Raw genomic sequence first — 27,538 nt, forward strand, 5'->3', positions numbered from 1 at the left:
GCATTTACTTATCTGCAGATGTTACAGGCGAATAAGGCATCAGCCATTTAAGCATATAAATGAACTGCACCATCCTCTCAGTCCACCCTGCTTTCAGAGTCTGAATAAATATATATATATATATATATATATATATGTGTGTATATGTGTATATATATATATATATATATATATATATATATATATATAATTATAGTATCTATCTATCTATCTATCTATCTATCTGGGCAGGCTGAGGATACACAAGTTTCTCCCTCTGGGCCTATCTCCGAGAGGAGGAGCGTAATTCCTCTGTGGGATGTTCCTTTCTAGCAGGGGCGGTTGAGTCAATCATCATTATAGAAGTAGTAGTACAGGCTCCTAAAAACCCAATAAATCTGGTGTTCAGACACCAGAAGGTGATTTGGGCTGGATTACCTCAATCTGTACAGCTCACTGAGGTCATGGGGGGAAACATGGAACATTCCAGATAAACTGTTTGATTCCAAAAAGGCTAGTGTCTGTTTACCCTCTCCCACAGGGAGAGTGCATTAGGTGGGAAATCCCCCTCCCTACTAGGGATTTTTATGTGACACCTTCCTAAATGGTTACTTCCCAGAAGGTTGTTTACACAACTCCCCCATCAGATTCTATCTAGGCCCTTGCTCTCTAGTAGACCATTCAGGCTTCTAAATTCAGGGGTGTTCTTTGGTTAATAAGGAAGGATTTTTCTCAGATTGGTGTTTGATTCAGAAGCTAGATGAGTCTCATCGCTCTATTCTGAATCGGAAATCTGTCAACAGGTTTGTCCATGTGCTCAAGTTCTGTATGTAGACCCTACAGTCAATTATGTTGGCAATGTAACCTGGGGATTTCATGGCCCTGGGCATACAGGATGCATATCTGCTTGTACCTTAAGCCAGGGGTTTCTGAGTTTTGCTGTTCGTCAGCAATATTACCATTGTCCTTTGGTCTGTCCACAGGCCCCTCGGGTGTTTACCAAGGTAATGGCAGTCATGGCTGGTCTTCTCAGAAGTAGTCAAGATACTGCCATACTTGGCAACTTCCGGATATTGGCGCAGTCTCCGGAGATTTTACAACGTCATCTCCAGCTGACCATTGTCTGCCTAGAGGAACACGGCTGGATAGTCAATTGGAAAAAGGGTCTCTTTCTCCAACACAACAGATGGTACATCTGGGGGCACTACTAGGATTCCCTGGTACAAAGAATCTTTCTACCAGGGGACAAGATTGCTGCGTTACAATTGTGGGTGCGCAAGTTACTTCGCAATCAAAGAGTGTCTGTTCTCTCATCAATGCAGGTCCTGGGGTCCATGGTATCTACCTTCGAACATGGTGGTATATGCCCAGTTCCATTCCAGGCTCTTGCAGCAATGGAGTCTGTCTGTCTTTCGGTGGGACGGTTAGTAAGGTCTCAAATGGTCCTCATCTCGCCGAGGTTCGGCTCTCCCTATCATGGTGACTGCAGACAGCTCATCGGAACAGGGGTCGCCTCTTCTGGATTCCGGATTGGGTGCTTCTCACTACCGATGCCAGCCTCCGCGGACGGGGCGCAGTGACGGGTCATCAAACCTTTCAGGGAGGATGGACGACCAAGGAGGGTCTCCTATTCATAACTATACCACAAGGTCCCCAGGTGCAGGTCCAGAACCAGGTATCCCTCAACCAATTTTTACGGATGCTCTAGCAGTGAAGTGGGACTTCAAGCTAGCGTATCTTTTTCCTCCATTCTCCCTCCTTCCGAGGGTCATCAGGAAATTCAAGCAGGAGGGCTGAACAATAATACTGATAGCCCCTGCTTGGCCCAGACGCCATTGGTTCACCAACCTTCTGAGTCTCTCCATGGCCTCTTCCTCTAAGGCCGGACCTGTTAACACAGGAACCCTGTCGGCACACGGACCTTCCCCGTCTGTCTTTGAATCTTCCATTTCAAAAACCAAAGGTTTTACTACTTCTGTAATTCAGACGATGCTTAGGGGCACGGAAGGCTTCCTCTGCCTGCATCTATTACAGGATTTGGCACTCATATTTTCAGTGGTGTAACCATAGAAAATACGATCCTGAAGTTTTTAGGGTCTCTCGAGTGCTTGCTTTTCTCCAGGCTGGGTTAGACCGGGGTTTCCGCCTGGCCACCCTGAGTGTTCAGGCATCTGCACTCTGGTTTTAGCGAAGAATCGCTCCGCGGCCTGATGTTAGGACATTTTTTCAGGGTGTTCTGAGGATTCAGCCTCCCTTTGTCCCTCCGGTAGCACTGTGGGATTTGTGTTTGGCTCTCAGGGCTCTACAGGCTCCCCCATTCGAACCCCTTAAATCCGTAAGACCATAAGTGGTTGACAGCGAAGACTGTTTTCTTCTTGCTATCTCCTCTGCCCGCAGGGTCTCTGATTTGGCTACCCTTTCTTGTCGCTCTCCTTTTTTGATTTTTCATCAGGATAGAGCTATTCTTCGTACCAGGGCGTGTTACCTTCCCAAGGTTGTATCCCGCTCCATGTGAATGAAGAAATTGTAGTTCCGGTCTTCAGGCACCTCTGTAGGTAAAGCTTCTCTGGATGTTGTATGCGCCCTACGTATCTACGTTGACAGCAACTCCATTAGGTAATCGGATTCTCTTTTTGTGATGTATGGCTGTCATAAGCGAGGCTGGCCAGCTAGCAAACAGACTCTGGCTAGGTGGCTTCGTATGCCGATTTCTCAAGCTTACACACAAGCTGATTTGTTCCAAACACAGTGACAGCAGATTCTACTCGATCCGTGGGACCATCGTGGGCGTTTCGTAGTGGTGCCTCTATTGAACAATTGTGCAAGCCACGTGGTATTCCGTCCATACTTTTCTCAAATGTTAAGGGGGGCATCCACTACACGATTACAGGCGATTGAACGGTAACGACGTCGTTATCGTTCAATCGTTTAAAAATCGTTTATAAATCGTGCAGTGTTTGGTCGTTAACGATCAACGATGCGCGCTCCCGCTGGTCGTTTGATCGTCTCATCAGTCGACTGAACATGCAGGTCAATTTCACTTGATCTATTGAAGATCGTTTGCAAACTGTTTGCAAATCGTTCAGACTGAAAGATAAAACTTCAAGGGAAAAAAATTAAGGGAAAATCGTTTAGAGATTGGACAGGGAGTAGATCGTCTAGTGGATGTGCGCCTTTAGGCATTGGATACATTTGCCTCTCAGGATGCTTCCTTTGGGCGTCGGCTTCTCCTTTCTACTAAACAGGAGTGTCCCCACCCTTAAGGGAACTGCTTTGGGACATCCCCAAAGTAATTCCTGTTGACCCTATGGATCCCGAAGAAGAAAATAAGAGTTATGGTAGAACATGCCTTTTTTAACTCTTTCTTCGAGGTCTGCAGGGGGCACCCACCCTAACTCACCTTTTTCTTTTGTATTTCAATGATTCCCTCTTCTTAGAGAGAGGTTCTGTGGTACAATCGTCCTTCTTTCTCCTCTTTCGTTCTCCTGCCTTGGGCTTGGTAACATACTGTTTGTAGCCAAGGGTGGGGTATATATGGAGGAGGACCCAGTGCATCCTGGGAGCTGAAGCTTGTAACTGTGGTGCCTGGATCACTCCAACCACATACCCCAAGGTAATTTCTGTGAACCCTATGGACCTCGAAGAAAAAGTTAACAAAGATATGTTATACCATAACTCTTATTTTCTCTTGTCTTCAGAACGCATATTAACAGATGAAGAAAGACCCCTATTTGGAAATCTGCCATGTCGACAGGTAAGAATAACTTTGAAGAATTGATTAATTATCTAGCCTAAAAAAAACTAGAGAGTAAAGTCTCATTCGGGGCTAAAGATTAAATGCCCGGGGCGCTGAAGCAGCATTGCCGGGCAAACTCCACCTGTCTTTGGTATAGGGCCCAACAGTGCACTGGTCCATCACTACCGTCCCAAAGTGTCTCTTATTATATACTTCAATGATGTTGATTTATTTGCTATTTTAGGATGATTGCTTGAAATCACTGACCAGGTTTGCTGCAGCACACTGGACTGTGTGTCCTTTGACAGTAGTGCAGAAACACTTCTCTCGGCTGTTTCAAGGTAAGTTTCTATACTGACGGCTGAGCAGCACCAGCACATCACTTTAAGAACAGGACACATCTTTTTACAAGTTGATACATGTGAATATTTTTTTCGACTTAAAAGGAACTTGGAACATTGTGGCTAATTGGTGGTTTTCATGTTTCCAAATGCTCTATGTAAGTGTAGAAAGAAATACCCTGAGTTTCTCTATGTCCTGCCGCTCAGAAGAAAACATTGCTTGCTTTATGCAAATACAAAGGGGCCGATGCAGAGGTGAACAGAAGTTAGCCTTTATTACACCTGCATTGTGTGCTGGGAACTAAATGCAGATACTGTATGATGTATGCCCATATCCATAGACTTGGTCTAATAAGTCATCTTTATCAGTGCGTACTTCCACCAGCCCAATCCTATATCAGAGCCAAAGCATCGAGCCGCACATTGACAGAGCAGCCGATCAGGTAAGCTATACACACTTACCAATCGGCCGTTAGACGTGTCGGCACTGACATCACAACTGGGTGGGCATTTTAATTTGCCTGTCCAGCTGAGATGTCAATTACTAGTGGTCTCTTCAGCAGTCGGCTGACCGCCTGTTACACACAGTAAGATGCTCCGATACATCCGCAGAGCAGATGCGATATTGCGATATGTCTGTGAATTACGTAGTTCAAAGACATATCGGCCGTTCGATCCAAGCATGCTCTGCTACAGTTTTGCTGTTTGGCCATGCTAAAACTGTTGCAGGCAATACTGGGATGTGTAGTTCAGCAACAGCTGGAGGGTCGCTTATTGCCCACCCCTGCAGTAACTTTATTTTTTTAACATTACAATATTAGTTACGGCACTTCGCCTTTTTGTATTTATTCACAGCTGTTCACAGATAATGCAAACATGGTTTCTTAATCTCAATATGGCAGCTCCCTTCCTGATATGTACTCATTTATATACAAGGAAATAAGCTAAGAAGACACATTTTGCAGCACACAATATTTCCTTATTATGAAATAAATCTTTTTAGCACACATACTGAGAGTTATGCTTTATAATCACAATTGTTTTTGTTTTTCATTCATATATTAAAAGTCACTTTGTGGTCACATTTAGTATTTACCATAACATTTTACTAAGAATTATCGTAAGTCAGAACATATGTATTATTTCTTTCTTCTGAGGTTTTATCATATAGGTATCCTAGAAAGGTGGATGATGTATATTGCTTATATATTTCTTCATTATTTTAATACAGCACTCGTGTCTCAAGAAGACACCGAAGATTCTCCAAGCATACTTGACATTGACGTGTTCCATTTAATGGTGAGTACTTACGTATTTCCAGCATGGGCTATTTAAATGTATTAACATATCACTTAAATAGAAATGATTCATCTTGATCGGTCATTGTTATTATTCTTAAAGAAATATGGACTTCTACCCAAACTTTTTAATACTTTTCTTATCTCATACAAATTAAATTCCTAATAAAGTTTTTTTTTTTTTTTCCTTGTGGCCCTCGGAAAACTTCCATGGCAAAGGTTGTATGAACCTCCCTTTGTAGCTAGTTATTTTTTTTCTTTTATTTTGTAATAAGTTCTGTTTCCTATTTAGTAAGGTGCTGCTGGAAGCGGGAACTCGGCTTGCTGGTTACAGTTGCGGCGGAGGTTGGACCCGGGGATAGAGCGAACCTTCACCATTTTAGAGGATGCGGGCGACCACGCTGTCCCGGAAGCGGACGCCATCTTGCCGGGCAGTCCGTACTGGGGCATACCAAGTGTTTTCTCCACCAAAGGGGGGAGCAACACTTTGGCGCAGGAGGGTGGTCGCACTGAGCGGGGAAGGAGGGGGAGGGCAGAGCCTAACTGTTTGGTTCAGCCTAATATGCTGCGTGGGATGCTGAGACAGGCATCCTGCAGCCTGCAAATGGGGATTTTGCCTCTGCAGGCTAGACAGAGTTACTTAGAATGTCTTTTCCATCTGCTTCTCTCCACTGCGGCTACTGACCCCTCCAGGAACGTTAAGTAACCTGTATTTTATTTTTTGCCTAAGTCTAGGAGTGCAGTTGTCAGTGACCTGATTACTTGTATTATCTGCCTGTGTCCACTGTAATCAGCGGAACAGTGTGGCAGTGATGGCGGATAAACTGAAGGGCGTCAGGGCAAAGAGCACTACTATGGCGTTGTTTTTTACGTGTGCCCAGTGTCACGTGAAATTGACATGTGGATAGTGTGTATAGGGAGGCACCACATCCGCTCTGGATGAGCCGACGTGGGCACAGGCTATGGGTCGGACGCTGTCCGACTTGGTACAACTTCTGGAACTCCGGTGGGAGGAACAGGCTTGTGCGGCTGCCTGTTTTGGCCATACAGGGTGCTAGGTCGGCAGCTGCAGCCAGTGCGGTCCCCCAGCCGGGGCCCGACTCACTTTGGCTTTGTACTATGGAGCGCACAGCTGGATTTCGAGAAAGTTTCTTCTTATATGGAACAGTTCTTTGAGAATCCTAAGCTGCGCGAGGCACATAAGCTTCTTCCATCCTCCACGGGGCTGTTAGAAGTTTCGTGTTCCAAGGAGGAGGAGGGTGAACTACCGGAGGTTCTCCCGGTGCCCTCTTAGGGTCATGGTGTGGAAGACCTCATTACTGCGGTGCGGTAGTCACTGTAATGGATACCCAAGCACAAGTGGTTGGACCATTCAATTGTAGGCTCAAGAGGATCGTTCTTTTCCTGGCGTCCTTGGATATCTCGGAGCTCGTCGAGGAGGTGTGGGAGGCCCCAGATAAGAAGTTCTCCGTGCCTCGTAAGCTTGCATCCATTTGCCCTCTTCCAGCAGACCATGTCACCAAATGGGAGAAACACTGCTCTCCCGGTTCAGAGTACCACGTCCTTTAAGGATCCGCTGGATAAGAAATTGGAAGGTTGCAGTCCACTTTTATTGGCTCCGGGGTGGTTATTCGCCCTTTGCTGGCCTCAGCGTGGGTGGCTCGTCCCATGGAGACATGGGCTGACAAACTCGTTGCTGGACTTCAGAGTGACATGTCCAGAGATGCTTCTCTAGACTTGGTGGAACAGCTTTGCGGGGCGCTGAATATGTATGTGAGGCTGTTCAGGACGGCGCTCAGGTGGCCTCCAGGGTTTCGGCTACGGCCGTCTCGGCTCAAAGGGCGCTCTGGCCGAGTCCTAGCATTCTTTGGAATCTCTCCCCTTTGGCAGGGGTATTCTATTTGGCACTGAGTTGGATGCCATTCTCGCTCAAGCTACCGGGGGGAGAAGCACTTTCCTACCTGTAGCTGCCCCAAAACAGCGGGGACCACGTTTTCGTGCTTTTCAAGGGGGAGCGTTTACTCATAGAGGTCAGCCTACCTGAGGTTGTTTTTTCCCCAGCAGGGGCTCGGTTCCTCGGGGAAGGTTTTTTTGGTACCTACAGGCACTTGGGAGCCAAGGCTCCGGAGAAGCCTAGCGCCTGACGGAGTCTCTGCCCTTCCAGTCCGGTTGGGGGTAGGTGGACGCGTGCTCCAGTTCAGGGACCGGTGGGTCAAGTCAAGCCTGGGTGCGGACCGTTGTTTCCTAAGGTGATATAATCGACGTCAGGGGTCGGCCTCCGCAGTGTTTTTTCGCAACTGCTCTTTCCCGGGACGCGGAGAAGAAGGTGGCCTTAGACCAGGCAATTGGGGTCTACTTTCGGAAAAGGTTATTGTTACAGTTCTGACGTCACAGCGGAAACTGAGCTTCTATTCCAACCTCTTCTTTGTTCGTAAACAGAATAGCACCTATCATCCGAGTTTGAATCTACGCGTCTTGAACACCAGACTTTGGACGAATTGCTTACACATGGAATCTAACAGATCGGTGATCCGTGGCATGGCAGCCAACAAAATTTTGACCTCGCTCGACGTCAGGGGCGCATACCTACACATTCCTATTTGGGTAGGTCATCACTCTCTCATGGCAGCAATGGCAAGCCTGCTGCACCAGGACAGGATAACGGTTGTTCCCTATTTGGACAATCTGCTTGTGAAGGCAGATTCGGCTCCTCAGTTACATGTCCATCTGGACCGCAAGGTGCAGGTGCTTTTTAGTATAACGGCTGGATCGTGAACTTCAACAAGTCCCATCTGACACCTTACCAGTGCCTCATGTTCCTGGGGGTGATCTTTGACACCTCCCTCCAGCAAGCTTTCCTGCCTGAGTCCAAAGCCCAAGCCCTCCAGGATTTAGTTACCACTGTACTGTCGGTGCCTCGCCCATCCATCTGGATGTGCATGAAGCTGTTTGGTATGATAGTCCCCACCTTCGAGACCATCCAGTACGCCCGTTTCCACACGCGGGAATTCCAGTGGGAAATTCTTCTAAATTGGTCGGGACACACGGAGGATATCTCATCTCTGGTTCTGTCTGACAGCACTCGACAATCCCTCCGTTGGTGGCTGGTTTCAGATCATCTCCTAGGTCGATCCTTGGCCACTCAACCTTGGGTCATTGTGACCACGGACACCAGAATTATCGGTTGGGGCGCGGTGACATCGAGTCTCCGTCTTCAGGGTGTCTCTGGTCACTCTCTGAGGCTGCCCTACCGAGCAGTGTGCTCGAGCTTCACGCCATCTATCTGGCTCTTTTGGGTGCCCAGTCCGTCCTGGCCAGCTGGCTGGTGAGGATTCAGTCAGACAATGCCATGGCTGTGGCATACATGAATCATCAGGGCCAAGTGCGCAGGGGCAATGGCGGAGGCATCCTGCATTATATCCTGGGCGGAAGCCTTTGTTCCGGCACTCTCGGCGGTGTTCATTCCGGGTGTGGACAATTGGTAGACAGACTTCCTCAGCAGGACCACCTTCCTGCTGGGGGAGTGTGAGGTTCAGTGGATGCCATGACCGTTTTATGGAGCTTTCGTCTGGCATACCTTTTTTTTCCCCGGGTCCCATGTTACCTCGGGTACTCCGGCACATCAAAGAGCAACAGCTACCTGGGATCCTTGTGGCTCTGAACTGGCCGTGCAGGTCGTGGTACGCTTCCGTTCTCAAACTGGCAGTAGGTCCCAGTTGGCAGCTTCTGCAGTGTCCAGATCTGCTTCTGCAGGGTCCGTTTTGGCCACGGGTTCCTTTCTGGATTGACTTTAACGGCCTGGCTTTTGAGGCCAAGCTCTTGAAGGCTAACTGGTTATCCCCTTCCATTGTCCATACTATGTTGAGGGACTGGAAACCAGTTTCGTTGCGCAACTGCCACAGGGTGTGGAAGATCTACATCTTGTGATGTGAACGGCGTGAGGTTCACACATCCAGGTTTCACCTTCCTCGGTTTTTAAATTTTCTTCAGGGAGGTTTGGAGGCCAGGTTGCGGATTTGTGCCTTGAAGGTGCACATTTTGGCTCTGTCTATCTTCTGCAGCGTCTGGCCTTTCTGCTAGAGGTTCGGCCCTTTTTGCAGGGGGTGTTGTGGGTTCAACCTTCGTATCAGCCGCCGGTGGTTCCATGGGATCTTAAGTTAGTCCTCTATTAAGCAGACTCCCTTTGGATTCCGTGGACCTTAAATTTGTGACATGGAAGTTGGTTTTCCCTATGGCCGTTGCCTAAACTCGGTGGGTTTCTTGCAAACCGGCGTTCCTCATATTCCATGATGATTGGGCTGTTCTCCGAACAGTTCCCTCATTCCAACCAAAGGTTGTTTCGGCTTTCCACTTGAACCAGGAAATTGTCTTTCCTGTGTTTTCCCCATCGGAGACATTCCGGGACCAGAATGATCTGGTTCTGTTAGACGTCATCCGGGCCCTGCAAATCTACTTGGACAGTACCTCTGCCCTCTGTCGTACGACCTTTGCACGTTGGATGCGCTCCGTCAACTCTTGGGCCTATTCTGATGCAGGGTGACCGGCACCTGCCAGGGTGTCGAGATCATTCTACTCGGGTGGTGGCAACCTCATGGGCAGAGCGCCACAGGGCCTCGGCCTAACAGGTCTGCCGCGCAAGCCGCCGTTCCTCATATTCCATACCGATAGGGCGGTTCTACCAACAGTTCCTTCATTCCTACCGAAAGTGGGTTTAGGTTTCCACCTTAACCAGGAAATTGTCTTTATTGCGTTTCCACCTTCAGCGACATCCCGAGACTGGGACGGTCAAGCCCCGTTGGATGTCTTCTGGGCGCTGTGGCTCTACTTGGACAGGACTACTACTTCCATTCGTCGTACGGATTTCTTGCTGGGTTATGTAAGACACTCAGAAACGTGGCTGGCCGTCTATGAAGCAGACCTTGCAAGTTGGATCCGCTCAGTCATCTCTAGGGCCTATTCTGATGCGGGGAGACCAGCACCTGACAAAGTGTCAGCTCATTCTACTCGAGCGTGGTAATCTTCTGGGTGACGTGGCCTCGGCTGAACAGGTCTTCCGCGCAAGTACCTGGTCCTGTGTCCACACGTTCGCTCAGATTTACATATTTCATGTTTTTGCCTCCGGCAAAGCACACTTTGGGCGTAAAGTTCTCCAGTCAGGCAGCCTGAGCGTTCCCTCCCCTGGGGACTGCTGTTGAACGTCCCATGGTCCAGTAAAACTTAGTGTCACTGCATTTTGACTTAATCTTTATCAAAACGGAAATAAGATTTATTTTTTATATATCTTTCCTTACTTGTGGTACGATAACCAGTCTATAATCCTTACCAACATGACATGTATGAGAATGCGGTCTATGAATTCACTGGGAAGCAGTGACCTAAAATGACTTGTTAATGTGATTTGATAGGCTTCATTCTCATGAGTTTTGTGTCCGCCTACAAAATGGCTGTCTCCATTATGTGAGGGAACTTGCACAGGTATTTCATGTATTCAAACTCTCTATAACATTTGTCCTATAACTTGTTATAATGGGGTTCTTTGGGGACCAATAGGTTAAACTAAATTAATACTGTAGAAAATAGAATCTCATTTCTTTAATGATTGCTTTAAAAGAAATACAGATTACCATTAGCAACTGGAATTTGTTCCTGTCATGTGACAGTAGTGTGATGTGTTTTAATGTCACATGACCAGGAATGTATATATTCGGACAGTGGAATTTTGATTGACTACCCCACAGGTTCTCAAACTCGGTCCTCAGGACCCCAAACAGTGCATGTTTTCTAGGTCTCCACACAGAATCACAAGTGAAATAATTAGCTCCACCAGTGGAACTTTTAAAATGTATCAGTGATTAATGAATACACCTGTGCACCTGCTGGGTGACCTGGAAAACGTGAACTGTGTGGGGTCCTGAGGACTGAGTTTGAGAACCTCTGGACTTCCCTGACAATGGTGCAAATTAGAGCAGAAGCCTGTCAGTTATATATTTTTCAATGTAATTTAATGAAGAGATTAAATTTAGAATTTCAATTTGGTGGGGATTTTTCGGGTCCCCATTTACTACATCATAACTTGATAATAAGATAGCGCTCGCAAGAGATCCCCATTGTAACATTTGTAGGACCCATGTTACTATGAGGATTCCAGCTATGGGTTGTTAAAAAAAAAAATTCAATCCCATTTACTATATATTTATAAGATTTGATTATAGACACTTAAAATAGCTTTAGCTTGAAAGGAAACTGCAGCAGTTACCATAATTTCTTACATCATTTGTGTTTTTCCTTCTTCCTCCAAAGGGGACACAGGCTCTACACCCGGGTATAGGTTGGTCTGTTGGAGTCTGGGCACCACATAGTTAAACTTGTTCAACACAGCCCAGGCTCCCCCATCCCCCTATACCCCAGCCAGAGGCACTTCAGTTTAATGTTGGTGCCTGCAGCAAGCAGCACACTGTATAAGCTGTGCTGACAGCTTTATATATTTTTACTTGCGTAAGACGGATGCTGTCTTTGGCATGTGTGACTTTCACAAACGGGGCTGGCTGGCTACTAAGCAGTCGCTGGCCAGGTGGATCCGTTTTGACTGTTTGCCGCGCTTACGCTGCGGCGGAACGTCCAGCACCGTCCATGGTGACAGCTCATTCAACCTGGTCGGTGGGAACTTCGTGGGCAGTGCGACGTGGTGCTTTTTGCGGAACAGCTGTGTAAGGGGGCCACGTGGTCCTCTGCCAATACGTTTCTTAAATTCTGTTCCTTTGTTACCTTCGCCTCCCCTTATGCGTCTTTTGGGTGAAGAGTTCTCAGCGCTGCCCAGGAGCATCCCCTCCCTTAGGAGAGTAGCTTTGGAACGTCCCAGCATAGAGCCTGTGTCCCTTTTGGAGGAAGAAGAAAAGGAGATTTATGTCCTTACTTGTTAAATCCTTTTCTTCAAATCCATAGGGGACACAGGGCTCCTACCCTGACGCACCTGGCATGCAGGGCCTTGCTCTGCTTCCGGTACTTTTGTTCACATTTCCTGTGTGTTTGGACCTGAGTGCACGTGAGCGAGGTTTAGAGTGGAGACGATGAGTCCTCCCACAGCAAATTGAGGGGAAAAGGCATCTCGGCCATACTCCCGCAACAGTCAAATTTGACCTTTCATAGGGACAGTGAGGTCTTCAACAAATCATATGCAATGTTCTGTCTCACCCCCCCCCCCCCCCATCTCTAATTTTTTTGAAGATCATTTCAAAGTAAAAAGAAGTCAACCCGTACATCTGCAATCTTGTCTGTAACGTTTTTCTCAGAAGTGGCGAAGCACCTGTTGCAGAGTAGGTACAGCTGTAGAATGAGGTCAAGGCCAGTGTCCTAGGCCCGCAATGCCTCTCAGGTGGGGCATTTACAGCAGAGTGATATTGACAGTTTATTATATAAGGGAAGAGGAGAGCTGCACAAATAGCTGCAATAATTCCTGATAGTATAGAAGTAAATCCCAGCTGTAGAAAGGAGTAATGAGCTTTAGGGCAGCTGTAGAAACGAGAAATGAACTTTAGGGCAGCTGTAGAAGGAATCCAGCAAACAAGCAGACTGGGTTCAGATTAAAAATGGGACAATAGGATCCATCTGGTTTTTATACCAAGAAGATGTTTGAATTGAACACCAAGAGGTGGTTTGAATTAAACACATTTATTTCCTGTTTGATCTGGCACTGGGATATGCTCCCCTGTAGAAAGTAATGTATACATGGCTTTTCCACAGCCTGGTGTACTTAATCTTTGAGAAATCAGTCAGTGAATAAAAAATGTCTAGATGTAGATTTAAGGAGATCTGTTATAAAATCCCATCAACAACACCCCTTACCCAGGCATGTGAAATGTACTGGACTACTGATGAAGTAGAATCAGGTGAGCTTCCAGCACAGGCGCTCACGGTTGGGTGTATTATTTTTCAGAGGGCTTGTTAGTCTGTTACTTAGCTTACAAAACCTACTTCTGATTTTGTTCTATTTTTTTTTTTGTGGTACAGAGGCTTGCTTTCTCCATGTTTGACGCCTTCCATGCAGAGCAAAAGGACGGAAACCTAGGACACTGCTTTTGGTATAACGGGCATCATGATCTCTTTCCACCCATTACCAGGCTAATGATCTTTTCCAGTTCTGGACTCAAGAGTCTTCTTGGACTCTGTGACTGCTTCCTAAGCTTTGAGCCCAGAGTGTTTGGTGCCGCTAGAAAATTGAAGCTGATATGTATCCCCAATAACAGCAGCATCCAGAACTGTCCCCCCAGATATTCAGATGCCTCATGGATATCATTAACCAATGTCAGCCATTCAGAGCTTTGTTTCTCAGACTGCAAACCCTCCAAAACCTGGTCAAACCACTTTTTCATGACCTTGTATTCAAGCCCGAGGCTAAAAATGGGTCACCAGTCGCAACATTTATAGACTGAAGGATGGTCCTGAATTTTCTTTTTTGTGCCATTCCACAGCGTTTGGGGCTGGAATAGTGGTCATGAGTGAATCCACTTTTGGTGGGATTTCCCATTTATCTATATGCACACAAGGGAGAAGATAGTCTGCATCCTGTGTGCGACCTAGAACCTCCATTCAGCTTTGGTCCACGCTTTGAAGTCTTCCAACTGAGGAGAAGACTTAATGGAAATCAGTGTTTTCTTTTAAACAGTGTCTGGTACCTCTGACCCCTCGCTGTCTCTACTATTTAGTACCTGCCGCAGAGCCGGCACTCTATTATTTTCACTTTGCCACCTAGTGGAATCCCCACCAAAACACGAGGAATCCTCAATGTCTGAATCATCAGTCCCCTCATCTTCCTCCCAAGAGGAGCACTTGGAGCCTGATTTTACCCTGTACTAAACCACCCTAAGATTCTGGAGGTACAAGAGTACCCCTTAGGGAGAGGGTGCCAACACAAGTTTCGCAGGGGCTTTTTAAAAGAAAAGTGCTTCTTGAAACAGCCTCAGCAAAACACGCATCGGCGCTTTCTCCCTGAGAATTCTCTGCACAAGAGACCCCACTGCACCACCTTGTTATAGTCAGGTACCTTCTCCTTCCCTGCATTATTTGACCTATGTATTCCATAGTGCAATTTTTAGTCTGGGTGTTTTTCTCTTCACTGTCATCACTCGCATATTTCATCTAAAAAAAACACATTCTCACACACGTTACACATACTATCCTTATTTTCACTCTCTTCAATTTTATGCTCAAACACCTGTTTCTCACTTGGATATTACATTAGTTAGACAAAGTGTGGTCTCTTTTATAATTGCCGTTCTATGCTTCATTATCTTACGCAATATTGGTAAGAATTACCACTACTAATGTATTTTCCTTTTGTGCCCATGTTCTTTAATAATGGTATGGATAGCACTATAACCAACATTTTTAATGTAACTTGGAATAAAAATCATATGTTTTAACATAATTATCTCACATTAACGTGTGCCCCTTTTCCTGAGCACTCTCCCTTACCCCTTGCATTTATAGACTTATATTGCTCTTGGGAGTGCACCTATGTCTTTTGTAGCTACTATATTCTGATCTAATATACCATTGGTATATTTACTTGATAACATACACTTACTCCTGTGTGAGAATACTTTCCCTTGTTCTCCCTACCCCTTTTAAATCATATAATTTGTATGTCCTGTATGTGATCGTCCTGTATGTGCTGGATGTTCGATATCGACCATCCAGCACATGCTCCAACCCTCCAAACAACTATAACGACCCGCTATCAACGATCGAAGGTCCCTATAGTAACCAGGTCAATATCGACCAGGTTGGCCTGCATGCATGTGCGATGGTCGATATCGACCATCCGTGCCTGCGCATCGACCGTCGTTTGGTCATTGGAAGGGGCCCAAAAATGCACGATTTGAATGATAATGATATGAACGATATTGTTCTCATTCAAGTCGTGCATTAAAATCTGACCATGTGTATTCACCATAACACAGATCTACTAGTTACCGGCAATCTTTTTATGTCCGTCTCAAGTTTTTATCGTCTTTGATTTTTCACTAACCAAGTATAATATGCATGCAGTGTTGCTTGTTAAATAGCAAACTAATCGGCACGTTTGTGATGTGTATAATAAGGAGTCTCGTATCTTTCTTGGCAGGTCAGCTTGGTGCTTTCTTTCCCGGCCGTACAGTGTCAGGACTTTTCAGGGTACAGCTTGGGTACCGGTGACCTTCATCTATTTCACCTAGTAACCATGGGACATATCTTCCAGATCATTCTCACATCATGCCCAGGTAAATGCTTTTCTCTCTAGGGAATGAAGTATGATTAGACCAGAGTAATGGCTGTGTGAATTTGTGTGTAAACAAACAACTATCGCATTTTATTAATTCAAGGGATGGACATTTATGAGTTTTCAGATACCCTTTTCTGAGCTCAGGCAGAATCATTTCTCAACCTGCTTTCCATTCTCAAGAACTGACAGCACACTCGACCATCGCTGTCTGTCCACCTTTGGCAGTACGCCATGGGGCGTTGGTGGCCCAGGTTTGCAGAGCAGCTCACAGATAATTCCCACCAATTGTCATATCTGGAACAGGCCACTGTCAGTAGGAATGTCCTCCTGGCAGATGTTCATTCTTAGGTGTTCCTCTCCAGGGGTTGAAAGGTGGCCATGTGACATCTCGTTCCCTTTCTGCAGGAGAAGAGGGATTTTTTTAATACTAGACAGTAAATACCTTCCTCCAAGGCTGCAGAGGGACTGCCAACAAGTTACCCAAACGTGTTGTCATTCCTACTTCTTATTACCTTACTGGGCCAGCTGTAATCCACTTTTCTCCAACAACCTTGGGATTTATAATAAAATATAAAAAGTTCCTTTATACTAGGAAGTCTGCTGATCTCTAATAGAATATCCATTTGCCTATCTCAAAAATGGAGGAGAAACATATTAAATGATACTCCTTTGTGATGCAGTGTTACCTGCATATGCTATGGCTACATACTGTATGCAGGGAAGGACCCTGTGTATTTGACCATGTGTTTTGTTTTCTGTTTTATTTTGTTTTGATTTTTTTTGCAGATGATGATGGAATGGACCAAGAATGCTCAGAAGAGGAACATGATGTGTTATCTCTGTATAGGACGATCTGCCAGTGTATGGGAAGGTGAGAGACATTGTGTCACTTCATTGCAAAACTGATTTCTGCCATTGACTGTGACATATTAGTTTGGCAGCCAGTGTTTTTATTTCTTGTGTTTGAAATGAAGATGGTGGGAGTGAGCTTTAGTGTCATGAAAGTTACATAGCCTAATGCAGCTGATGGGAAAGGGACTGGGCAGTGGGAAATAGTGTCACGTGAGAGGTTCTCACTGATTATAGAAAGGATTGTGTGTAGCGTTTCGGGAGAGATGTTATAAAGAGGAATAGGGGGAGACAGTGTAAAATGTATTTGCCTGATAAACGGTGTGTAGTGTTATGAAGATATCACACAGGAGGAAATTTTGAGTGTGAGTTCAATAAAGTTTGATTTGTTCAGGAGAGAACAACACTGATAAGTAGTGAAGATAACGAGAAACACAATCCGTTTTATAACAGGAAATGAGACAACAGCTGTAACAAATGAAAAAAAAAAAAAAAATATATATATATATATATATATATATATATATATGTGTATGTACTACAAATAACAAGTTCTTTCTTTCTAATACCACTTTTACACAGAAAAAACCCAAACCCAGCTTTTACCTGGCATTTGATGCACAGGTTTTTTTGCCGGTCCCAGCCTGTACCCCCATCACACAGAAAAGCAACTTGCCGGGTGAAGCATTTGGACACACTAATTTGCAGATCAACTCGGGTATTTCTATTGCGTGAAAGGGTCAACCAAGGTCACAATTCCTAGGACTTCGACCCTGGTGAAAAACAGGGTTGAAGTCCCGTGAATTTCTACCCGTGTTGACCCTTTCACACAGGAAAAGGATCGGTGGTGATCCGCAAATTACCAGGTCCAAATGCTCGGACCCGGTAATTGCTTGGTAATGCTTGGACGGCTAATTATTTATCTAACAAAGTCTAAGGAGAACACCACGTGCAACAGGCACAACCAGCTCAATAAATAAAGAGGGAGGGAACGATGTGTCCCCCAGATAGATTCGGAGGAATTGATTTTAGGGTGAATACAATAAAATTATTTTTCCCCTGATGTCCTATCTGAGGGACACTGCAGACTTTGGGACTTCCCAAAGCAAATCTCAAGGAAGGGGGGGTCATGCATCGCTTGAGCCGTGCACAAAACCTTACTCCCAAAACTGGCATTTTTGGCCACAAACATGGTGGAAGCGATACGATTTGGTGACGAGATGCCCCGAGTACTAAGTTAGACGCCCTGCGCAGCTGTTCAACTGAGGCATCCTGCAACGAAGCACACACAGCTTGAGTAGAATGCACCAGTTCGGGTCTGGCACAGACTCGCCCAAAGAAACATATGCCTACTTAATAGCATAAGCAATCCAGCAAGCCGCTGACTGCTTAGAGGCAGGCAGGCCCTCCTGTGACCGTCATAGAGGACCAAGACACTGTCTGACTACCAAACTGACACTGTCTATGCCTCAATGCCCGGACAACATCCAAGAAGCAGAGAGGGAAAACAATGACTTAAGTAAAGCCTGACATTTATGGTCAGTTGCAACCTTCAATATAGCGACACACGTCATGGGAAGGACTGTGGTCTTTGCTAACCAGGCAATAGGGGCATCCACCTAAGTCTCCCAAACCGCTATGTCTTTATCAGCGACGGGGTACATGTACCAAAACCCGGCAGGAAGTTTAATTCACCAATCAGGCTTGCGCAAGGCTTGCCCCAACATGTCTGCAAATTAAGCAAAGGAAGAGAAAGTAATGTCCACTTTCTTTTATTTTCTTAAAGTAGTCTGAAAGAGCCTCAGAGGTAGGGGTCGGGATAGACTCTCCTCCCATTAGACTGATCAGTCCAGAGAGGGCTTAGATGGGAGGAGTTTCAGCTCCAGTAGTTTAACTATTCAGTGCCTACTCCTCAGGCTTCCCTTCAAAACCCACAGTGGCACCTGTCAAGGTGTGGGATGTATTAGGCAGCAAGTGAACAGTCCGTTCTTGAAGTTGATGTGTTGGAAGCAGATAAGATGGACAAGCATAAGGATCTGAGTGTCTCCAAAATGACAGGTCTTGTGCTGTGTTCCCAGTATGCAGTGGTTAGCACCTACGAAAAGTTGTGAAGATGGGCGGTAGAACTGCGCTCTCGTTGATCAGGGGGTGGTGTGTTGTGGTTTCGGGGTGCTGCACCTTTGTGTGGGAGTACCTTTCCCGCACTGAAAACGTATGGGGGTAGGGGGGGTAAGGTGCGCTCTTCCTGCTAGTACTGGTGATGACTTGTGTGTGTTTGTGAGTGGTGTTAATTAGAATGTTCCTTCTAGTGCTGGTGATGTTTTGGGAGTGAGGAGGGTGTGATTGGGTATGGAGTGTAGTTTGGAGTAATGTGAAAAGGGGAATGGAATAGGATGAAAATGAGGCCAGCGAGACACAGTAATTTTGGGCAAAATCTTTTATTGAGTAGTCACAATGCTGCTCTGTTAAGATCCCCGGCAGGTGGGTGGGGTTCAGTGATGAGTGGTGATGAGACTGGGGAGGTAGGTGGACCCTTTTAGGGGGCTCCTTCCCGTGCGGTTCAGTGACCTTGCACGTCACCCCTGCTGGACCTATGGTCGACAGTCTAGGAAGTCTCTGGGGGTGGGGGGATTTGCAGAGTGGGTTGGAACACCTGTGCGGCGTCCCGCGTGTTGGTGTGAGTCTTGGCAGTACTTACCTACCGGCAGGTTTTTTGTTGTGGTGATGTAGGTCGACGTTGCGGCCGTTGCAGATTGGTTGGAAGCTGCAGGTTTGTTGGTGAGCTGGATCAGCGTGTTGCTGGTGTGCTGCAAGTGCACGGCTGTTCTGATTGGTCTGCGGAGGTCAGCGACCGTAGTATGCAGCTGAAATTGGCTCTTGGTCGTGCCGCTGGTGGTGCGGAGCCAGAGGTGTGGATGGGTGAGCTGCTGGGAGGCTGGGTTGCAGCGTGTGTGCTGGGACCACCCCTGGGGGGTGGTCTGCCCGGGATACTGATTCAAAAAAAGCCACTGAGGAGGGGGGATGTGGAAAGTGTGACCGGGATGGAGCTGGTCACTGGCGATGTTGGCTGGGCGGACTTGCGGCCGGATGTGCGGGATGCTCTTATCACGGACGGTCCCTCGTGGAAATGGGGATCGACGGTGGAGACACCCCTGGCCAGGAGTGAGTTGCTGAGCACGCCTGGGAGCAGGGGGGAGAGGGGCTGATCCGGGGTGGAGCCGGTCACTGGAGGTGTGAGCGGTGCGGACCAGCAGGCGGGTGGGCTGAGAGCTTTCTGCACTGGTGGTCCCTGGTGGGGATGGGGATCTTTAGTGGACGTCAGCCTGGATCGGTGTCGGGTTTGATGTGAGGGTCTCCAACACGTTTCGGCACAGGTGCCTTCTTCTTGAATATTCCATTCCCCTTTTCACATTACTCCAAACTACACTCCATACCCAATCACACCCTCCTCACTCCCAAAACATCACCAGCACTAGAAGGAACATTCTAATTAACACCACTCACAAACACACACAAGTCATCACCAGTACTAGCAGGAAGAGCGCACCTTACCCCCCCTACCCACCTACGAAAAGTTGTTCAATGAAGGACAACTGGTGAAGCAGCAACAGGATCATGGGCGCCAGGGGCGTATCTATGTTGGGTGCAGGGTGTGTGGTCCAGGGGGGCCTACACCGCAACACCCTACACCCATATAGTCTTTATACTTTCCTGTCCGTTGCCTTCAGAGTGCTGCTGTGCAGCAAAATGTAGTCAGGCACACCTGCGTTCCCCCCCCCTCCCCCCTGTCACCATCCCCAAATGCTCACTGCCTGTCAATCATTCTAAGTAGGCTCTACGTTGTGTCAGTGTGATCACAATGGTGCCTTGGGGCACGCGCACTGCGCAACAATCGGCCCTCTGCGTACGCTTTAGCGATGGCGATTTTTGCTGAATGAGGCTAAGTCTGCACACGGGCCCCCTCCTCTTTTAAAACACCCCTGATGGGCGCCCAATGTTCATTGATGTGTGTGGGGAGAGAAGGCTAGCCCATCTGGTCAGATCCCACAGGAGAGCTATTGTAGCACAAATTGTTGAAAATCTTACTGCTGACATTGCAGCTTGTTGCATATGGGACTGTGTAGCCACAGACTGGTCAGTGCGCCCATGCTGACCCCTGTCCACCACAGAAAGCGTCTAAAATGGGCGCGTGAGCGTCAGAACTGGACCATGGAGCAATGGAAGAATGTGGCCTGGTCTGATGAATTATGTTTTCTTTTACATCATTTGGGCGGCCGGGTTCGTTTGCATCATTAACCTGGGGAAGAGATGGCACCAGGATGCACTATGGGAAGAAGGCAAGCCGGTGGAGGCAGTGTGATGCTGTGTGCATATTCTGCTGAAGAAATCTTGGGTGTTGGCATATGGATATTACTTTGACACCTTTCAACTTACCGAATCCTTGTTGCAGTCCAAGTACACCCCTTCTTGGCAACGGTAGTCCTTGATGGCAGTGGCTTCTTTCAGCAGCACAATGCGCCCTGTCACACTGCAAAAATTGTTCACGAATGGTTTGAGAAACAAGACAAAGAGTTTAAGGTCAAGAAAAATAATTCAAAGCAACCTGCGCTGTGGGACTGCTGCAAAGTCCCTACTCAGGAGTACAAGGTGTTAGGTGGGAGTTTGGAGGTCAAGTTCCCACCTATCGAGCATCTGTGGAATGTGCTGGAAAAACAAATCTAAGCCATGGAGTGCCCACTTCACAATTTACAGGACTTAAAGGATCTGCTGCTAATGTCTTGGTGAAAGGAATCGCTTAATAGTAACAGAAAGCTATATAAGGACCCTTGGGAGTATGGTTATTCTACAGTTTGGGAATTTTTGCTGATGTTGTCATCTCATAATGTTATATAATACTTCTAGACTAAGTTAATGTGCAGTTCCCTTAAAAAAATCAAGGCCACTTCCAAGATCCCTGAAAGATGTTTGCAGCTTTCTTCTACTGTAATGATTTAAAATAATTAAAATTCCCTTATCTGTTTCTATATCCTTAAAGCACAATGAAGAAGTGGTCTTCTGGCTGGCATCTTTACCGAGCGATAAAAGTGGCTATTCTGCCCTTCCTGAGATGTTCGGCTCTGTTTTTCCATTACCTGAATGGTGTCCCAGCACCAGATGAATTGCCAGGTATGTTAATGACCTTACACCATATTATGCTGTAGTGATGCATTTCACTGACTACACAATCACCAGCCTGTACAGATTACTCTCACATGATATGTAGAGTGTCTTTAAACACTATATCCACATTGTTTATGTAACGTAGGATCTGAGATATTCAGCAACCTATAAGGAACGGCTACAAAAACTTACCGGCTTTGGATCTATAACACATTCCATGTTTCTTAGTTCCATTATGATGGTCTTCTGGCACTGCCATGTCTGTTTTATACATGGGATTACAGTTACATACATTATAAAATGAGTTTTCTTTTTGTACTTTCAGTGAGCGGATTGAGCCAGATTGATCATCTTTGCAGTTATCTGTCTTTGCCAACCAATTTGATCAGTCTTTTTCAAGAAAATCCCCATGTGACGGATACACTCATAAATAGGTAATCACACATTTGGTGTACAAAGCAATATTAGAATATTTCAAGTTTATACATATATGATATCCAATGAACTTAAGCAAAGTTTTTTGACCTTGCATTTCTGTCTTATCCCCTTGCCTTGTTGTCTTGGGGAAGAGACAAAACATTTCATAATTCAAACCTTCTCAATATTTGTCAGGTTATCATGTTACGTATAAGGACATTGAAACAATACAATAGCACAGTGGTTCGCAAACTCTGTCCCCAGGACCCCACACAGGTCACGTTTTCCAGGTCACCCAGGAGAGGCACAGGTGTAGTCATTACTCACTGACACATTTTAAAAGATAAACAGGTAGAGCTAATTATTTCACTTGTGATTCTGTGAGGAGACCTGGAAAACATGCACTGAGGACCGAGTTTGAGAACCTGTGCAATCAGGAGTGTCTTTAGAGAGGAGGGGGCCCGTGTGCATTCCCCGACCGGGGCCCCCTCCATTCTTCCCGGCGGCCGACTGACGCTGCTGGCCGGCCACCACAGCATTAGTAGACTCTGGGCACTAGAGTGTGCCCGGAGTCTACTGCGCATGCGCAAAACGCAGGAAGAATGGCCGCGGCGGCCATTTTGTCCGGCTTTTTGTACAGCGCTGTCACCCGGCTTCGGACCTCTGAGAGATAAGTTTTAAATAATATGGGTGCAGGGATGTGAGGTGCACCCATTCTAGATACGCCCCTGTGTGCAATAGACCTTATTTACAATGTAGTAAATAGGAAAACAAAGTATTTGGACTAGGATAGATTTGAGTTTGACAATTACAGCATAGGGGTGGAGTATATGAGGAAACCCATTGGGGCAGAGTGGATGTGGAGGAAGTGTTCACAGTAGCTGTTAAGTATATTATGAGAAGAGACAATAACCAAAGATGACAGTTCTACCATTTAAGGTCTCCAAGCGTTTCGGTGCAAGACGCTAATAGGAACCAAGAATTGCTCTGGCCTTACCTGAAAACCCATGGGCCCAAACCTACACAAAGAGGTGGCCTTTGTCATGGAGGTAGCAGATAATTTATTCCATAGCTGCATTTTACCAAATATTGTTTTTTATATTTGTTGGTTTGTTATTGTTTTCGAACTTCCTCATTTCAAATCAAGTTAAAGCTGTCTCATTAGCTGGGAAAAGTAATTTTATATGTGTCTTTTGCATTTATGTAACATGGCATGGCCAGGATCCTATAGCAAAATTTGGGTGAGAGTCCAGTAACGCCAGAAGCCCAACTGCATACTCAGAAGCCAAGAGCAGTTGCCCCCAGGAAGGTGACACTGCATTGCTTTGCCCTGATCACCGCTGGGCTCCATAGCTGCCACAGTTCCTGCAGTGATCATAGTTCTGCCACCACTGGTTTTTTTGGAATTCTTTCTATAGAACAAATAAATAAATGGCGAAACTTACCAAGCTTTAAACCACATTTTAGGCAAAGTTTTAATTCTACAACATTTATTAATGTGGATCATAAATGTTTCTTTATTGTCAAGTAAATGGTTTAGAATTGCTTTTTGAAATGGTTTTGTATAATTGTATTTACGCCTTTTCTAATGATGATTTGCTCTATTTGTGTTAGTTGGTGTAAACACAAAGAAGTGAAAAGATATCTGAATAGTGAATGGACAGCCATCAGGTAATTTGCTGCTACATTGAAGTTATCAGTGCTTGTACTGCTTCAAAGAATAAAGTTGTAATATGTAAACTGTATAATATGTAACAAGAGACAAATATTGTAAGAATAACTAATACTTAATTTAGGAAGAATATTTTCTATGTTAATATTTTACAGATTGACAGATGCTGTGCAAAATGTTGTTAAAAACAGACTTTAAAATGTATTTTTGCACACTTTTTTTCTCTTTTTTTTTTTTTAAGGAATGTTACTGCTGGGATACTGTTACAGTGATCGCACATACACGCTATAGTGCGTATTTTACCCAGTATAGAGGACTGAGGACTCACTTTTAAAAAAGGGCCGGGTCCCTGAGGCGCGCTGTGCTGCGGCCAATCCCTGACAGACTGGAAGGGATTGGCCACAGCACAGCGCTTCCCCGGGGACTCGACCCAGCTGCCCTGCAGAAAGAGACCGCGCTCCTGTCATTCAAACGGACGCTGGTCGCAAGCCAATCCGAGTTCGCGGACTGGCAGACAATCAGCAGTGGCTGCCGGTCTGCGAGCTCTGACTGGCTCACGTGCAGCGCCATATTTGAATGACAATCGAGCTAGCTGCTGCACAGAGTGCCGGTGCGGCTGCCTGCCGTGGGTGTCCCAACCAGCAGATGTAGGCAAGGGCTGCTAGAGGTACACAGATAGGTAAAATGCTGCTGGGGAAAACGGGAGGAGAAAGCAGCATAATGTCTAAGTCCATGTATTGTGTGGCATAATGTGTAAAGGATGGGCATTGCTGCCTGGCATACTGCGTAAAGGATGGGCATTGCGTGGCATAATGCGTAAAGCATAGGCATTGCCATTGCTGCGTGGCATAATGTGTAAAGGATGGGCATTGCTGCGTGGCATAATGCGTAAAGGATGGGCATTGCTGCGTGGCATAATGCGTAAAGGATGGGCATTGCTGCATGGCATTAATGTATAAAGGATTGACTTTGCTGCGTGGCATTAATGTGTAAGGGATGGGCATTGCTGTGTGGCATAATTGGTAAAGGTTGGTCATTGCAGTGTGGCATTAATGTGTAAAGGATCTGCATTACTACATCACATTAATGTGTGAAAGGCATTACTGCCTAGCATAATGTGTTATAAGGGGCACTATTGTGGTGTCACGTGAATAAAAGGCACTACAGTGTGACATAACATGAATAAGGGACACTATACAGTGGAAAGCTAAAAGGCCATGGGCCACAGTGACTGGCATGGCATGGTATCTATTCACACTGCAGGGAGAGCTTGGGGGCAGCCCAGCATCTCCATGAGTGCTGGGCACGCCCTGTACAGTGATGAAGAGGGAACGCATCTGAAGAACACACCCTCTTCTAAATGCCCACACCCCTTTGTCAGGCGCGCCTTTGGCGCATGGTCAACTGTCCCTTTCTCTAAGGCACCCTGCTCTAATGTGAAGACTAGTGGGATTGCAGCAGATATCTGGAATATCAGATATAGTCCCCTGTACAGGGATGTAGTTATGAGACTGGGGGCCGCAAAGCCGCTGGTCTCAATCCCGACGCTGAAAGTACGATATGAGACCTAAGATAGGCATCAAAATACCGATGCCTATCTTAATCCTGATGACGGAACACAGAAGGAAGCCAGCCTAAACGAGGTAAGCCCGGGGCGCCCTTAGTGTTAGCCGCAGGGGGGAGGGTTAGGTTTAGATAGCATAGCGGGGTTAGCACTATAATTTTTTTTGGGGGGGGGTTAGTGTTACGCACCCCTACGGGGGAGGGTTAGTCACCACTGGAGGGGGTTAGGCAATTAGGGAGGAGGGTTAGGTTTAGGCACGAAGAGGGGAGACTTAGGTACTAACGGGGAGGGTTAGGGGAAGAAGGGGAGAGGGTAAGTATACTTACCCGACCCCTGACGAGATACCAACCTTCTGGATGTCGCTGTCGGTATTTTGACGGAGACATCCCGACAGCCAGCATTACATACCCATTCCCCTGTACATACATCTTGGTAGTTCTTATTATTTACATACCACCTCCGAAAACTGTTTTCTGGGATATACCACACACACTCTTTGATAAATATGCCTTTTATTACCTAATGTCTAGTTCACTATGGGTTTTGTGTACACAGAAGTCATAGCACCTGTAGGATCATGGAGGCATTAAACATGCATTTAAGAGGCATGTGGGGAGGTCTGATGCTGTTGGGGGTATCAGATGTGAAAAATTTAATTATGATGGGACCCAGAAATGGTCAGGTAGGACCCCATTTTTATTTTTTTTAAATGGAGGTTCCTGGGAGTCACATATTTTGTCACTCTGTGCGATCGCTGCTGTTATATAGCAATATTGTTTTGGTTTATAATAGAGCGAGGCAAACTGTGGCTCCTCAGCTGCTGGGAAACTACACATCCCAATAATGCCCTGAAATAGTTTTGCCTGCCCTAATAGCAAAACTGTGCCAGGGTACACTGGGATGTGTAGTTCTACAGCAGCTGGAGTACCACAGGTTGCCTACCCCAGTATATGATATGTTTGCATGTTCTTCATTTCCCTTAAAGTGGGCAAAAGAGAATGTGAAAGTGTGTGATAACGTGTATATATGTATAATTTGTGTTCACGTTTTAACTTCGTTATTAATTGTGTTTAATGTAATGTGTTCTTTCCTTTCATCTATTACTTATTTTGCTTAGGTATCCACGAGAGTCCAACAAATTAATAGATCTCCCAGAGGACTACAGCAGTCTCATCAACCAAGCGTCAAATTTTTCGTATGTAGCTAAATATTTAGCAAACCTATATGTTCTTGAGCCTTTGCATGCCTGTTTGTCTATGAATCCTCATACCTACAATGAATATTGACTTCTTATGTCTGTATATTTGTCTCAGATGTCCTAAATCAGGCGGTGATAAAAGCAGAGCCCCCACACTGTGCCTGGTCTGTGGGGCCATGCTGTGCTCTCAGAGCTACTGCTGCCAGACCGACTTGGAGGGAGACGACGTGGGGGCTTGCACTGCACATACTTATACCTGTGGCTCAGGAATGGGGATCTTCCTCAGGTCAGTGTTGTCTCTTACAGTAATCCCCCATATTGTAATATCTTGCACAGCAATGTGTAGTGGTCCTCTTACCTTCATTTAGTCTTAGTCCTGTGTATTGAATCTCGGGTTTTCAGCAGCTCTTTGTAAAGTATTGGAGTTGTATCAGATCTGCTTATTGCATATTACAGTATAGTATGGCAGCTGTTGGTATTAGCAGTTTAAGCAGAATTAATTTCAGAGGAAGCCATGATACTCTGATCCAGCAGGGGGCGTAGGAACCTTACGTCAGTGTGCCACCAAATCTTGTAACTGCAAAGAAGACCCCTACTGTTGTTGTTTTTTTGTTTTTTTTTAAATAACTTTATTCAACACTTCTAAAAGTGTATTTAAATGAGTTGATGCGCAGGGTTACAAATGACTGTAATGGTCCCATGCCGCACTCCTTTATCTTGTTACCTGTGAGCTTGCTATTGCTAACAGGATAAGTTTAGATTAGATTGCGTATTCTGTTACAGCTATCGGAGACTTACAATAAGCATTTGGCTGGAGCACAGGCATTGCATTGGAGAAAAATCCCTGGATCACATAAGATAAAGCTAATGCATTGGCATAATCATTAGGATGGGCCAGACAGGGCAACTCCATCTTTTTTGTGCTTAAAGTTTGTCTTGTCTAAATGTGACTACTTTCATGTGTCTGCACCCCTCTCCCCACCCCACCTGCTGCTTCTGTATGGGGATCAGGACGTACACAGGTCACAGAATGGAATGAGAACACACCTGCACTGTGATAGTT

At 46.0% G+C, this 27,538-nt stretch overlaps 1 protein-coding gene across 5 annotated transcripts in view; it reads left to right on the forward strand.

Moving 5' to 3' along the window:
- The window catches only part of UBR2 (ubiquitin protein ligase E3 component n-recognin 2), a 157,385-nt gene that overhangs the window by 125,907 nt on the left and 3,940 nt on the right, over positions 1-27,538 (forward strand). For all 5 annotated transcript variants that reach the window (XM_088477299.1, XM_088477297.1, XM_088477298.1 and 2 more), the window contains 10 exons: positions 3,678-3,733; positions 3,960-4,056; positions 5,288-5,355; positions 15,478-15,613; positions 16,402-16,486; positions 21,500-21,630; positions 21,950-22,058; positions 23,656-23,712; positions 26,395-26,472; positions 26,591-26,761. In XM_088477299.1, coding sequence (XP_088333425.1) covers positions 3,678-3,733; positions 3,960-4,056; positions 5,288-5,355; positions 15,478-15,613; positions 16,402-16,486; positions 21,500-21,630; positions 21,950-22,058; positions 23,656-23,712; positions 26,395-26,472; positions 26,591-26,761 — 988 coding nt within the window. The remainder of the gene's footprint in view (positions 1-3,677; positions 3,734-3,959; positions 4,057-5,287; positions 5,356-15,477; positions 15,614-16,401; positions 16,487-21,499; positions 21,631-21,949; positions 22,059-23,655; positions 23,713-26,394; positions 26,473-26,590; positions 26,762-27,538) is intronic.

Source organism: Taudactylus pleione, unplaced genomic scaffold, assembly GCF_031769625.1.
Source record: "Taudactylus pleione unplaced genomic scaffold, aTauple2 ptg000201l, whole genome shotgun sequence".
NCBI classification, from domain to species: domain Eukaryota; kingdom Metazoa; phylum Chordata; class Amphibia; order Anura; family Myobatrachidae; genus Taudactylus; species Taudactylus pleione.